Source organism: Botrytis porri (genome assembly GCF_014898465.1).
Source record: "Botrytis porri strain MUCL 3234 chromosome Unknown BPOR_004, whole genome shotgun sequence".
Lineage (NCBI taxonomy): Eukaryota > Fungi > Ascomycota > Leotiomycetes > Helotiales > Sclerotiniaceae > Botrytis > Botrytis porri.
The window spans coordinates 1944043-1959408 of NW_024066078.1; the positions used below are offsets into that span (position 1 = coordinate 1944043).

A 15366-nucleotide genomic window follows, 5' to 3' on the forward strand; every position below is an offset into this window, starting at 1 on the left:
AAAGACTCTTACAGCTCTGCATCAGCTTCGAGTAACAGGAAGAAACCCGAGTTGAAAGTAATCTAGCTGAAAGGTTGAAGGTTTCGATGTCATTCTCTTGACAACGCACGTTACAACCATCGAAAATCAAACTCTAGAACGAGTTGTGACAATTGATGAGTGTATAAATGTCGGTACAGACTGGATGGACTCGAAAAGACTTGAAGTGGAGGTGAACGCCGCCGATGGATGTAGAACAAGGGACTGTCCATCAAAAGCTAGATCCATTGACTGGGACCGGGCAAACAATACGGATAAACTGAGAAAGCACAATCACCCCAGACTCGCAAGGAACAAGATGAATCGCTTACAGCTGAGCGTAACGAGGATGCAATTGATGACAAGAGAAATACGCAGGAGATTTTCTCTGGTATTATAATGATTACAGGCTTTTTCTTCCAGATATTTGCTCCGACGGGTCAACCGATGAGTTGTGAAAGCGATCATGTTGAAGATTTTCAACTACAGACTTGGTGTATATCGCAGGGAATAGTGATGCCACGCAACTAAACTTGCGATGAAACGCATGGATCGTTTAATAAAGATTGCCGGATCATGAGTCAAGAGTCTAACGACTGAATGAAGGGTTCGTCATCGTTTGGGTGTGTGAGAGGACCATTATTTGAGAGGACAATAGAACATGCATGCCCTCCTGCGCAGCGAAGTTGAATCCAAAAGTTGGACATCATGCTTAACAATCGGCTTGTGGTCTTGCTGGTATATAAGGATAGGAAGAGGGAAGGGAGGAGAAGGAAGAGAGGAAGAGAGGCAAATGGGAATAGAAAAAAGGAAAGAAGTCGGAAGGGGTCAAAAGACAAAAGGTAAAGGGAAAAAGTGAAAAGTAAAAAAGGGAGAAGCGTTGAGGAAGTTGGTGAGAAGGATAGTGAGAGGTGTTGAGAAAGCAGACGATAATAGGGGGGAGAAAGTTGGGAGAAAGGGGGGGAACAGGGGATGAGGCGACAAGGAGATATATCTCCGGTATAATATTTGACACGTTCAGTACTCTCGAGATCGATTCAAACTTTTGAGACAGCTTCTGGCGAAATGTTATTTGCAGGATCGAACAACTCAGGTGGCAGTTGACAACCAGCGAAAAGTTTGCATGGGTTTTAATCGTGTGGTTTGATGTTCCAAGGAAGGTAAGCTCAAACAATTCTCCAAGTTTTCCCTGTGCTCTTGGGAGAAGACAATTTCCTAGAGATGCCATTGCAAAATTTCTCTCGGACAAGGAAATCCAAAAATAGTAGATGGCAAAGGACAATGCTGATGATGAAAAATCCCGATGCAAATGGACCAGCGATAGGCTCGGAGAGCCATTTGTCTTAAATCCTCAGATCCACTGGTCTCCAAAGCACCCACACAGCTTGTCAACCCATGGCATGATATCCATACACCATACCTCGAGCATACCTCAATCAACGACCCCCCCCCCCCCCCCCCCGACTCCATATAGAAGTTTTCCACCCTCTTAGTCAAGCTTATATCCTTCTTCCTTTGTATTTCTCGAATCTCGAGTCTCCTGCATATCAACGGTATCTCAGGCTTCCGAGACACAATCGAAGCCAGGTAGGCGCTTTGCCTTTGCGCTAGAAGCCTTCATGTTTTCAATTGGTGAATGTCGTTGTGATAGAAGTATGTACTCCGATTCTGGGTGTGCCTATTTGAAGTGGTGTTGATAGCATGACGTGGATAAAAATCTGAGAATTTGGGGTTGAGGGATTGGGCTAAGTGAGAGATGACGATTTGGAGAAGGTATCTTGATGTGATATCAAAAGGTTTTGTTCTGGGTGGGCTCATGTGCTTTGGGGTCCGTAAAAAAAATTGCGCTGCTGAGGGTCCAATTTTCGTGGAATGTTTTAGAGCTAGGTAGTTTAGTTCCGTGCCGAATTTGACGGATAATCCCACATCTTGCAGATCGGATTCTATGGGTGTGCATTTGGACTTGAAGCCCAAATATACCATAACCCAGGAATATATTTTATTGACCTTTCAACACCCTGAATGTCATCTGTGATTCAATCTTTGTTTTGAACGAATTTGTACCGTGGCTTTTAACCGGTTCAGTGCTATTTAAGCGATTGTAGATTTTATGAGATATCATTGAACTCGAAAACGTAAAAGTTAGGGAAAGACTCTGAGACTGCATGATGTATTTAGATTAAGGGTTCGAAAAGATAGGTAGCTTTGATCATCAATGTGTATAAGATTTCAATCTGAAGCTATTCCCACTTCCTCGGATGTACCTAGCCAGGTAGTCACTCAAATCTTCTTGTACCCTACGTCCTCTCGCTCTCTCACGTTGATGAATTCTACAGATGATTTCACATCAAAAAGATAAAGGTAGAGCGTTCTTGCAAGTTCCTGTAGGAACTAGTCGGTTGTTTAGAGAGCCGACTATTACACCAAAAACTTCAAACTCCCACAACTCCCCAAATCTCAACTGCAAAACAAAGCTCCTGAGCCCCAGACTTGCAAAATGGATCTTGTGAGCCCCGCAGGGATCGAACCTGCAATCTTTTGATGGAGAGGACTGTTATTTCCAACAGAAGTCGAAGTCAAACGCGTTGCCATTGCGCCAGAAGCCCGATTGTTTTATAAACGTGCCCCATTTAATTTGGTACATAATTGCTATTGTCTGTGCGTCTGAAATTAGCCGAAGGGATTCTTGCAACAACAAATTGAGGCAGCGTCCGTAATATAAAATGTTGGCCTGCCGAGCCTCCTTCAAGATTGACCTATCCCGATCCACAATTCACAATATACCCACCAATCTTTATTCCCATTTGCTGAACTCTAAAGTCAGTACAATGAATGGGCGAGATCTGATGTGCCTGTCTCACGTATCTGGCTTGTTACAACCAAGCTGTGGCTATTCCCAAAATGCTTCCATCTTACTTCCTTAAATCTCACTCATGTATCACGAGAACAATCTCTTGGGTCCAATTTCCCCACATTCCGGGCCGCTGCCACCGACAAATATCGGCAGTATTCTTGGCGGCAAATATCCCATATTGAAGATTCATTTTACCCACCCTATCATAGCGGTTCCCCTGACATTCGGCAATCTGTCTTAAACCCTTTTCAATTATATCTTCACTTCACTCCCGGGAGCCCCGTACATAATAACCCTTCAATTCACCTCGTGATATCTCTTTTGAGTCATGAAGGGGCGGAAGATCTGTTACCGAACATGCGGGGTTTACATGTTGAAGTTTTTAGTAGATGGATTTTTAATTTACGGACGGAATCCCTACTCAGTCTGGCAATTCAAGTGAATGCCATGGCCCGACGGGATTGTTATGAAGATCGTTTTGAATATCAATTGCAATATTTGCTAAAGTACTTAAGATGAAATTGTCCCGTTGATATTAATCTATTAGAAGTAGTCATCTCTAATCTCCCTATCTTGATAGAGGTCTCGTTGACGCCATGAAAACTGCTGCAATTTTCAGCGTGCTGTCCTTGGCAGTGGAGTTAGTATACTCACAGGCTGCAGGATATACTCAGTGTAAATTTCCACCAAAATATATTATCATTACTTGATACCTAGTTACTGATCTGAAGATAGGTGGTGGGAATAGTTGGACTGGAGCGACTACCTGCGTTACTGGATATATTTGTCAATCTCAAAATGCGTGTAAGAATCCCATCAAGTTGTAACTTTACTTGACGAAGAAATACTGATTTCTGTAGTTTACTCTCAGTGTATTCCGGGTACTGCTACCACCACAGTACCAACAACCCTGACTACGACAACGAAGTCTAGTACCACACCCGCAACCTCTATACCAACAACGTCTACAACCTCTAAGCCAATTACACTCACAACTTCATCTTCGAAATCTAGTTTGACGGCAACCTCAACTGTTCAATCAGCATGCACTGCTGCATTCACCCCAATCACAGCTTCTGCCGCATTTGCTGCATTGAACCCAGGGTGGAATCTCGGGAATACATTGGATGCTGTCCCGGATGAAGGGTCCTGGAATAATCCTGCTGTCACTGCTGCTACCTTTTCAACAGTGAAGGCTGAAGGATTCAATAGTGTCAGAATACCAGGTAAGATCTCACCCCAATTCCATCTCAAACATGATTCCAATAGTACTGACAAGATTTATAGCAACATGGGCGTACCATTTTGTAACTTCTTCCCCCAGTTGGACCGTCAATACCACTTGGATGGACCGAGTTGAAACAGTCGTAGACCAAGCCCTTGCTACTGGAATGTATGTCATTCTCAATGTCCATCATGATTCTTGGATTTGGGCAGATGTCTCTGCTAGTGGGGCCAATCTTACCATGATCGAAGAGAAATTTTCCGCCCTTTGGTCTCAAATCGGAACGAGAATGAAGTGCAAATCTAGTAAATTGCTCTTTGAAGCTATCAATGAGCCACCTGGAACAACACAAGAGAATGCGAACGAACTTAACAAACTCAATACTCTCTTTCTTGCGGCCATCAATCAGGCTGGAGGTTACAACCCTCAAAGGGTAGTCACCCTTTCAGGTCTCTCGATGAATACAGTGTATACTCAGCAATGGTTCACCAAACCCACAACTTATACAAGTCAACCTTGGGGTCTTCAATTTCATTATTACTCACCCTACATGTTGATTTTTGACGCTTGGGGAGATACTATCTGGGGATCTGATGCCGATAAAGCCACCTTGACTTCAGACTTCCAACAGTTCGCAGGTAACTTCACAGGAATTCCGACATTGATTGGAGAATGGCAAGCTACACCTCAATTTGTTGAGCCTGCCGCTCGATGGAAGTATACAGACTATTTTGTGAAAACCGCCAAGAGTTTCAATTTTGCTCATGTAATCTGGGACAATGGACTCGATTTCTTGGATCGTGCTACAAATACCTGGATTGATCCTATCTCCATGTCTATACTTTTCAACGGTGTTAAAGGAGTCTCCAACTCCCTCGCAGACAGTTCGACAGATTATCTCGCCACCTCTTGGAACTCTTCAGCTTATCTCTTCCATAAAGTCGGCGATGCTGTCGTTGCACAATCCGTTTCATACCTCTTGAACGGAAACACCCTGACATCTATCAAAACCTCCACGGGCACAACACTAGCAAGCACCTCGTACAGCATGTCCTCAGCCGGTGTTCTAACCTTCACTCAAGCTTATCTCGCAACCCTCTATTCCGCCACCACAGCCGCCGGCATCAAAGCCACTTTAACTTTGACTTTCTCCGCGGGCGCTCCCTCCCAACTACAAATCGTGCAATGGGCCACTCCAACCCTCTCACAAACCTCTTTCACCAAACAAACTGCCACAGATCTCACAATCCCAATCAACTATGCCGGACTCCCACAAGTGGCAGCTATCAAGGCTTTGAATGCAGATGGGTCGTACATGGTTTCTGGTGATGCGTGGACCGAGTATTTGGGACCATTACAACAAGCTCGATGGACCTGGGGCGCTTGGACGAGTAGTAGTGCTGGATTGACGATTCCTGTTGCGGGATTAACTGCTATCAATAGCTCTTCTCAGAAAGTTATTTTGACACTTGAAGTAAGTTTGTTCTAAAATTCAACTTGGTTTGGCATACCTCGCTTCCCTTTCCATATTACCCCTTCATTTACCTCGCTTCTTGTTTAAGCACACCGAACCCAATACAATACTAATACCGATATAGTTCTTCCCGAGAATTCAAGGACAGAATAGCGTGAATATCACATTCACATAAGTGTGGAATGATTATTTCGAGTGAGGCAATTTTCAGAGTACATTATGGCGTGCGAATATCTTGAATCATGAGCTTTGGTGTACATACATATAGTTCCGACCAACAGATTGAGCTGTATATATTCATGAATTCAATGCACATATTACTTTCTACCAGAACTTGGAGTAATTTACAAGAGATATCTATACCAGTGCGACTACATGATTTACAGACCCATTCTCTCCTTACTACATCCGCGCAAGTGAATCACCAATAAACATCTACCCCCACCAAATCCACCGCATAATCTACCAATCCTCCCGCTGCATTGCTGAATGTCAAAACGTTACTTCCAACTTTCCACCCACTAGTCAATACCCCAAAAATACCCGTATCCTGCCACCCCTTCGTCCGAAATAATTCCGAACTCTTCCCACTCAGTGGAAACTCGGCGCGTGTTACTACGCCATTAACGCTAATCGTCATATTTCTTGTATTAGTGCCCGTAGTCCACGAAGTACTGAATGCAATATCGTTATTGCAGAAGTAGACAGAGAGGTATTTTGTAGAAGAAGTAGCAGTGGATGTTGAAGGGGAATTGACGGTAATGGAAGCGGACCCGCTGGGGGTTAAGTCCCCGATTTTGGTTCCGCTGGGAGTACAGTAGTTGGTGTTGCAAGTTACGTGCGTCGCGGTGCCGGAGATACTCATGCTGGATGAGGAGTAGAATGTTGCGGGAGGTGATGTGATGGTGAGAGAGTGTGGGAGTAGAGTGGAGGAGGAGGCTATGGATAGAGTGTTTGTGCTATTTGCTGTGAATGAGAGGGGGCCTATAGCGAGGGATGTTGAGCCAACGGGAAGTGTGTATTTCTTTGAGGCGACAGTGAAGGTTGTTAAGGAGGTGGAGGTGGTATTAAAATGTAGTGTAGCTGTGTAGTTAGAGCTCGAGGTTTGGGCGTAGATTTTAGAAAATGTGATATTTGAGCTACGATCAAATTAGTCTTCAAGTATCAAAGAACGAACAAAGGATTATGGTGACAAACGTACCCAGAAACAGCAGCGTCATCAGTGGCATATGTACCCGCTGCAGTCGTCTCTCCAAGTTCCAGAAGCATCGTTCCATGGGCACCCACGTTCGCAGACCAAGAGGTCAGAACGTTCCTCGAACTAATATTGGCCCAGACATCCTTAAGAGTACCTGCCTTTTGCAGTCCCACATCTGGAAAATTCAAAGTAAGTGTCCTTTCCGTATTTTGAAGATTAATGAGCGCGACAACAGTGCGATTCCCACTCAATGGTCCCGCCCATACTTCATAACCATCCGCTGTCCATCTCCTTCGGAAACTTGCTGCAACGCCCAAGCTATCCTGGTTATAACTTACAACGTCTTTGTTACTAAGAATAGCCAAAGAGGCAGAGCTAATACTCGTCAACGGATCCTTTAATGCTGCTCCTATGACCAATGGACTTTTCAGAATCGCCCATAGACTAAAATGAGTTTCTTCCTCAGTAGTGGTAAAGACATTATTCCCCACCTCCAACATATCAAGATCGAGCCATTGCCCAGGACCAGCGAAAGATGTCTGTGGTACAGCCTGGTTCAAAATTCGGGACACAGTGGAGTAGGATGGAATAATATCGTTGGTGATGCGCCACGTGTTTCCCATAGCTGGAGCCCACGTAGAAGGAAAATCAACGCCCCAATCGCAAATCTGGAAAAGAATGGGTTTGCTGAGAGTGGCTAAAGCATCGGTCATATTCTGATATCTGACAGATGGAGATGTCGAGGGTACATAATTGGTGTTTGGATATCCAGTTGCTGCATCGGAATAGCAGTTATCATCTGAGATTGTTAGCTTGAAACTTCGTTGTGTTGATTTGGATGTGAAGTGTACATTTCAGTAGATCTGCTCCCCATGACGCGAATGTTTGTGCATCTGTCAGTTCGTGATCTTTTGGTTGTTAGCATTCATTTTCCTGATATGAACCTTTTAATTGAGAAGATATTCCTAGAAAGTCTCTTATTCCCACCGAACCTTTTGGCCATCTCAACCGTAACAATCAGTACTGAACTCACATAAACTGCCCACTTGTGCTGGGGTTCCAGTCATACACATTTGCACCCCAGAATCCGAATAAACTCCAAAGCCCAAGCCCAACCCATGAATAAAATCTCCCAAAGCTGAATATCCACTTGGAAATCGGTCAGGATTCCAAGTTAATGTTCCGTTAGAAGTTCTGTCAGGCAAAGTCCATCCGCAATCCACAGTCACATAATGGTAACCGAGATCAGAGAGACCAAGAGAAACGAGAGCTTGTGCGTTACTATGGATAATAGTTTCATTGGGGGAACAAGAATAATGGTTATAAGAGTTCCAACTAGTTTTTGGTTAGAGAGGTTGAAAATGAATCCAGGAGAGAAAGGGAGATACCTACCCCATAGGTGGAGTGATGGCTAGACCATTGTTGATTCGGGGTTTAAGATTTTGTGGAAGTGCAGTAACGGATTGAGAAAGCAAAGAGAGAAGCAGCCATTGCTGTCCCGAAAAATCAAGAGAGTGCATTTTCAAAATTAAATCACGATAATTTCAAGAGATTAACATGAAACTTGCAGTCTTTCTACGATATTTCTACTTTTCATCTTCCTCGGACTCTTGTGAGAGTTTCGGATATGCAGCTTGCAATGTACCATTGAATCCATTCCAAGACTTATAGTTTCTCAATCCTACGGCTGTTCAATCTTTCGCATCAATCAGATATCAATATCGTAAAATATACGAGGGGTAATATGGGGAATGCGGAGAATTCTACAAGTATACCCCGCGTCATCACTGGGACTCTTCAATGTCGAGATGCGCTCCAATAATGTTGTGGAAGGCCATCAACTCCGGCCTTCCTATTTCGATGTATCGTCTTGGCAGACGTGTAGGCTCTAAAGAAGATCGTAAAGATTCGTTTTTTGTACGTCACCAGTCATCCTTCTCCAATATTCTAAGCATGGAGGCATGCAGCTGGTGTACAACACTCAGTTTGGCTGACTCGTGAGAAGTCTACAATTGAATGAGTCAAGACGGAAAATTACACGTTCTATATTCATCCCGGACTTTTGATGACTAGATAGATATTGTTTCTCTCAAACTCAGCCTTAGGGTACCATAACAGCTATACTGCAGATACCTAGGTAGGCATTTATTATCTTTCGTACCACACTACAACGGTTACTCCCACCACGCTACCCAGCCCTAAATCCTCCACCCGTAAGACAACCACCGAAAGCCATAAACATTACCCATGGATACCTAAGTTTCTCTCAACTTCAGCTATTTAATATGAATAATACAATATCTCATCTTCGTACAGATTTCAAGTGCATCTCCGTATTGAAGTGATGAGGCTCACGCCCCTGAATGACAATTCCGACATTTCGTATTCGCCGTTGCTTCGTATTCACGTGTATAGCGGCGAGGGACACAGCGATGCACCCAGAAAGAATGCCCCTGCGTCCGTCTGACTTACATGAGATGAATTATTTCCCCTGCGTCTGACAGATGGAACTCTTATTTTGATCTCCGCTGGTAGTCTGAGCCTGATATTGCATTGCACACAAAATGCTTTTCTCAGCCTTATCAGCCACCCTAAGATTCTTTTCATGCCTAGTCGATTGTGATAACCTTAGTATGCATAGGAATAATTTGTTGGTGGCTATGGGTTGTACGCTCCAAGGTGTGTGATGTTGTGTAAGCTTGTGTAAGTGAGATTCTCAAAGTTTGTGATACCAAGAGAAGACTTCATTTCAAGTTACAAAATGAAAATCAAGTCAAGGAGCGGGATATATAATTACAGTAGAAGGCACACCGAGTCAAAAATACATTAATTCAAAAGGTACAGTAATGTGGATTTGGAAGGTTGGTGGCATTTGTATTAAGATTCGTCTATACATACCCCTTTCTTTGTATTTTCAAATGAATATAGTCCTCCTCTTTAAAATATATACAAGAAATATGTAACGACATGTTCATCTCCCATGTCTGTATACAGTTCGAATTTCTCCGATAATTCATGCCACCTTGTGTGGTCGATGTTCTTTCTAATCGCCCACCATGAAGTTCAACCATTCGTAACAATCGCCGAATCAACTACTCCTTCCCGTATCCCGTGCTAAATTAATCTCTCTCCAATCTTACAATGTGACAGACTACCTGCAATCATGCAATTATTCCTTTCCCCAATAACTCAATCCCAAACGCCAAAACGCAACCCAATGCTTTACATAAGGGTCATTAAGAGAAGAAGAACAGCGACGATAGTAAAAATGCGGTAAAGATTGGGCCTAATGATGGCGATGTGTGAGATGATAGAGATTTGCTGGTGGATGAGGGGTGTGTTTTGTTGACATCCTTCATGGGAGTTGGACAGAGCGTGGTGTTGACCAAAAGGGAGCCTGGCATCCAAATCTATTTCAAAAATTAGCACTCATATACATTACGCACATGCGTTGAAACTATGTCGACATACCTGTGGCTCTCCTTTCGTCAAGGTGAGGGTGAACGCTCCACCGAATCCTGCAACAGTGCTATTACAACTCAAGATTTCAATGAGGAGATTTCCTTCGCTAAAATTGGTGTCTTCGATGTAGTAAGGTCCAACAGCCGCTCCCTCGGTACCGACATTGGTGATAGCTGTGACGATCGAATGGACCAATCCTTTCCTAAACACCAATACGTCGTCTGTCTGTTTTATGACAGAGGCTTTGTATGCCCAGTAAGGACTCCAATTAGAGTAATTGGTGGCTATCATGTAATTGTTGACGGCATTGCGCGCGGTATTCATAGTTTTTATATGTTGATACAGAACTGCGGTAGTATCATACCCAGTTGGATTTAGCCAAAGAGCTCCACGGTTTTGAGGGTCGTTTTCACCGTCAAGGCCTTGCTCGGCTCCGTAATATACAACAGGAATACCGTCTGTAAAAAAGTCGAATGTGAGGGCATTTTTCCTTTGAGACACGTCACTCGTGTAGGATCCAAAACGAGCAACGTCATGATTCTCACTAAAAGTACCAAGAAGTGTAGTATCGTAACAGTATCGCTGGGTTTGATCGAATTGGTAGCTTAAACTTCCCATACCATTCGTCGAGTTTGATAGAATAGACGTGATGTAATACCAGGCAGGATAATTGAGGACAGAAGAGAGAGCATCGACAGCCCACTCGCATGCATTGGTAGGCAGCTCGTCAAAGACCTCACCGATAGTGAATACATTAGCAGCTTTTTGGAAGTCAGGCCAGAAAGGCTTGTCGACGTGTTTGGCGGCATCGATACGAAGGCCGTCAACTAGAGTTTGGGTTTATGTTAGTCCACTCTTGTTGCAATATATTGTATTGTGCATTAATATTCCCCAGATTTCCCCACAACCAAGACTTCCAGAAAGAGCAAGGGGTAAGTAAGATTCATGATCAGAAGTACATACGTGAATAATTGGCGACCATTTCTGTTACCCAGGTCTCCCATGTTTGCTTGACAAAGTCAGATTCGGTGTCCAGATCTGGCAATGAAACTGTATCGTCTCCCAGCCAACAGTTCTGGAAGTTTGTTGCGTTTGAATAATCGGTAATATAACAGAAAGGATGGAAGTATTCTTTCTTGTTGAACGGAACTAGAGTAGAGTAATCGACTGCGCTCCCTTTACCAGCGTAGGCCATGTCGTTAATAACCGCATCGATCATCAGATACTGTAGTGCGCACACTTGAATTAGAGCTCATGTTCTATATGATGAAGTTGCGAATGTGAATGCAGCTTACCATGCCACGATCGTGCAAGGTCGACGACAAGAGCTTGAGATCATCTGCTGTTCCAAAATGTTCGTTGATCTTAGTGATATCTTGACTCCAGAATCCATGATAGCCTTGCCCATATTTCGTTGTTTCGTTGATATTCTGTACAACCGGTGAAATCCAGATCTAAGTTTGGCATCAAGTCAGTTCACGATGTCCAGGCTGTTGGATTTTCCTATCTTTCATCGCCACGGTCGTACGAGACACGACAGAGAGAAGTATCATTCATACGAAGAGCATAAAGAGAAGCTAAGATAGAAAGACTCACAGCCGTAAATCCCATGTCCTGGATGTAATCTAGCTGGTTGATAATTCCTTGAAAGGTCCCACCGCAATACAGTTGTGCTGTATTGTTACACGCATAGGTAGTCGAGCCATCCGTTCTTGCGAATCGATCCGTGATAATTTGATATATAGATTGGCTTCTCCAATCGTCTGAAGTGGCAGCGTGAACATCTTTCACGAAGGACGTCAACAACACCACCAACAACATTGACCAAGTAACGAATGCCGTCGAAGTTTTCCTCTCCGACGTGGTCAACATGATTTCAAATCGTAAACTCGTAACTCGATACCGCCACTATCTCGAATGTCGCATAAAAACAAAGAAGACTGAACTCCAAACAAGAAGCTGATTAGACTGGCGTCGACAATGTAATCAATTTGCTTTCTCTGACGCAGAATACAATAACGAGTGACAATCGACGCAAAAAATTATCAGTGGTCTACTACGACCCGAGATAGAGAGAGATAGGATTTTCTTGGCACGGTGGATGTCCTAACGCTTGCACTTGATGCAGTCTAGTAGATAGGAGATCCTCCGACTGTACTATCTACCAAACGGGCTGACTTTTTCGAGAACCGATTTGGAAGGATAATGGAATCAGGCTAAAATTGGGAGTGGACGGGGAGGAGGTTGTAAAGATATTTTGGGGACATGGGAAAGGTATGGTAGGAGGAAGAAGAATCAAGAAGCAGACTGCAGTGTCACCAACATTACTAGGTATTTACCTACAATAATAGCAGGATTAAGGGTAATTATGGCGGGAAATGAACACCCGCGATCTACCCTACTTACCCAGCAAACGTTCCTCTAAGTTTCAAGCTTCTAAACTTCGATTTGATCATGTCAATCCCAAGATCTCCGAAAATTCTTAATTCCCAATTCAGCAATTTGAACCCAGATTGAGGTGTCATGTGTAAAGGAAAGGCCTTGTTGAACTTGTTGAACACCGTGGGGACTGGCAGGCTGGCACGTCCTTGATCAATTTGACAAATTAGCTGTTCGTATTTGAACCACTTCTTAAGCCACTGTACCTATTTCAACGTGGATGGTAGATAGATCCCCGCCTTTGTTAATCTTAAATCCTGCACATAATGACTTGGCGGTGCAAAAGATAGGGGATGAGAATTTCTAGTCAGGGGTACTGACCACTAAGGTACCAACTACTGCGTACAATTAGTCCACATTGATTACACTTTGGTCTGGTATGTTACTACTGAGGGGGGGAAATCTCGGTGTACAAACAATACTGCTTTTTCGAGAATTGATTAATACAATAGTCGCATAATTTAGTAATATTGTTTGCTAAACTTTTGGGTCAACTTGGTGGTTTTTAACTGGAAATCGACTGAGCCAGACCGCCACTGGAAATGGCACAGAGAATCGATATAAAGTACCCGTACCTATATTTGAGGAAGCTATCGCAGCCGTCAAATAGCCTTTGAGCTAGAAGTCTAAAGTATTCCGAAGGGTTCTGACTTCAGCACAAAGTTTTGCCAAACAATCACTATAACTACCTACTAAAAGGTGCGGACGGAGGGATCGTAATAGTGCGGTGATGATCAGGATAGATAGGGGTTCCACAGATCAAATATCGCCTTCTACCAAGATTTCCTATAACCTCGGACAAAATTCGATCTCTTCTTGCAACTTCTCCATTATTTCATCCTCTCGTGTTCATCACACTCAACGCCCCTCTGTGGACCAACTCTACACATATACTCACTGCTACGCCGGACAGCCTCAGATTTCCATCATTAAGTTTAGGTTTGGCATAAGGTTTTTTTGTCTCTTTCCAATTTTATTGTTGATCGATGGACTGATCATCATGATTCCAACTACAACGGTTAAATCCGTTTTCCATACGAGATGCAGTGGGTTGAAATTCAAGGGTAGTTCGTCGGTAAGTATCTCTACTATTATTGCATTGGATTTCGACATTATGAGGAAGTTGAGACAGATCGAAGCAAGGAACGCTGTAGGAGGAGGAAAAAAGAAGAAGAAGAGAAAAAAAAGCAATGTGAGCTAAGGAGAAAAGGACGGGAATCCTGCAGACATGACATTTCATTTCTTTTAGCATTGCAGCATAAAATTTGCATAAGCTTTCATACTTGCTAGCACTCAAGTAATTCAATGCCTTGGTAATCTTAAGCAAATCTTCTTAAAGTTTCATTCATTGGAATTTGGCGAAGCTTTTCAACTGGTTTCTATTACGTTGATTCATTTTACCTACCTAGTATCAATTATTCTCGAGCTACAGACTTTTCTTGATTTGTATGGAAAGTATTACAAAGCGGCATTGCGGTGACTAGGCTCGGCTATCCTAAAATCCATGATCCGGCATGTCGTTTCCTTCTCTTCCTTCGACTTTGCCTTGCTGGAACTTTTTACGGAGCACAATGTCGATTTTTCCTAAACACCTACAACTGTTGCTTATCAAATGTCCGAAACAGGCTTCATAAAGAAGGGAGCCGGTCAGGACTTAGGATTTCAGATTGAATCGTGGTTGGTGCGCTTTACCCTGCCTATCGATATTCTCCCGCCACACCTTAATTGAACGTATCATTCTGCTGCAATTTATCGCATCCCATGCTTATCTACAGACTACAACCGTACTGGAACTTATCCGTCGCTGTCGATAGATGACCAATCCATATGCAGCGATGCACAGATGTTAATGCAGAAACAGATTCATCCCATCTCCCATTGATGGCCACCAAAAAGGAATAAAATTGACACATGCGGCATCTGAATTTATACCCAAATTTCCAATGGAGGTCTTGTTGTACTTTACACCGCATATGAGTCAGGAAATATGGGAAAATATGAAAATAATGGTTAAGGGGCACAAACTTTTGATCTTTGGAGCTTATTCACAATGCGGAAACTTTTCACAGGGACGGATCGTATTCAGTCAACATTGTGTCCAATTATTGTGGATTATCGGTCGCACCCATCTACTCGCTTATTTGGCTTGACTTTTATCTCACGAATCGTACAGCTACGGGGTATTCTACCATACAAAGGAGAGGAGAGCCATCTCGTTCGTTATTAATCATTACATATCAAGCCTAGTGCAGTATCTACCTTTTAGCGTGTACGTATCAGAATGTATCTCTCGGAAAACAGCGTGAGAAATCTCGTATCTTCCTCTCCCCCAATTCCCAATCCCTGAGCACCATACCCCTACACGGAACGGCTACCCTGCTCGAAGTCCTCAGCCTTCTAATCAGGGAAACTTGATGTCTCACCAATTAGCCTTCCAGAGCCCCGGTATGTGGCTGTTCTTCACCCTTGCCAATTTCTCATGTTTGGTATACGATTTGAACATTAGGTTACACCAAACACCTGTGTTCAATTGTACTCTTTTATATCTACCGGCAAAGAAGCTATTTTGTTGACTCAATGAGCCAGATCGATAGCAAATATAGGGTGCGGATAGCTAGCTAGCTAAGGCTTACCATTGGAAGGACGAGCCAGACCCTTCACGTTTTTTTTTTCTTCTTCTAAAAATCCTTACGTGA

At 43.3% G+C, this 15366-nt stretch overlaps 4 protein-coding genes across 4 annotated transcripts; 2 read left to right on the forward strand and 2 right to left on the reverse strand.

The window, feature by feature from the left end:
* Positions 1-3468: 3468 nt before the first annotated feature.
* EAF01_003511 (uncharacterized protein) lies at positions 3469-5746 on the forward strand (the record flags this gene model as incomplete). The annotated part of the gene is made up of 5 exons (XM_038911765.1): positions 3469-3547; positions 3608-3676; positions 3733-4098; positions 4160-5571; positions 5696-5746. 5 exons carry the CDS (start codon positions 3469-3471, stop codon positions 5744-5746), a joined length of 1977 nt encoding a protein of 658 aa, XP_038773000.1.
* Positions 5747-5992: 246 nt separating this feature from the next.
* Positions 5993-8289, reverse strand: EAF01_003512 (uncharacterized protein; the record flags this gene model as incomplete). The annotated part of the gene is made up of 5 exons (XM_038911766.1): positions 5993-6710; positions 6773-7568; positions 7621-7677; positions 7803-8104; positions 8162-8289. The coding sequence occupies 5 exons, from the start codon at positions 8287-8289 to the stop codon at positions 5993-5995; spliced, it is 2001 nt and encodes a 666-aa protein (XP_038773001.1).
* A 1330-nt stretch (positions 8290-9619) lies between these two features.
* On the reverse strand, positions 9620-12720 carry EAF01_003513 (uncharacterized protein). Its single transcript, XM_038911767.1, has 5 exons — positions 11828-12720; positions 11527-11685; positions 11195-11456; positions 10241-11058; positions 9620-10179 (listed from the first exon to the last, which is right to left on the reverse strand). Exons 1-5 carry the CDS (start codon positions 12101-12103, stop codon positions 10006-10008), a joined length of 1689 nt encoding a protein of 562 aa, XP_038773002.1. The 5' UTR covers positions 12104-12720; the 3' UTR covers positions 9620-10005.
* A 950-nt stretch (positions 12721-13670) lies between these two features.
* Positions 13671-13871, forward strand: EAF01_003514 (uncharacterized protein; the record flags this gene model as incomplete). Its single annotated transcript, XM_038911768.1, has 1 exon — positions 13671-13871. One exon carries the CDS (start codon positions 13671-13673, stop codon positions 13869-13871), a length of 201 nt encoding a protein of 66 aa, XP_038773003.1.
* Between the last annotated feature and the right edge of the window lie 1495 nt (positions 13872-15366).

Coding starts and splice junctions, on each gene's coding strand:
- EAF01_003513 (XM_038911767.1), bottom strand. CDS start 12,103: ATGTTGACCACGTCGGAGAGGAAAACTTCGACGGCATTCGTTACTTGG. Junction 11,059..11,194: donor AATGGTCGCCAATTATTCAC/GTATGTACTTCT, acceptor CCCAAACTCTAG/TTGACGGCCTTCGTATCGAT. Junction 10,180..10,240: donor TGACGAAAGGAGAGCCACAG/GTATGTCGACAT, acceptor TTTTTGAAATAG/ATTTGGATGCCAGGCTCCCT.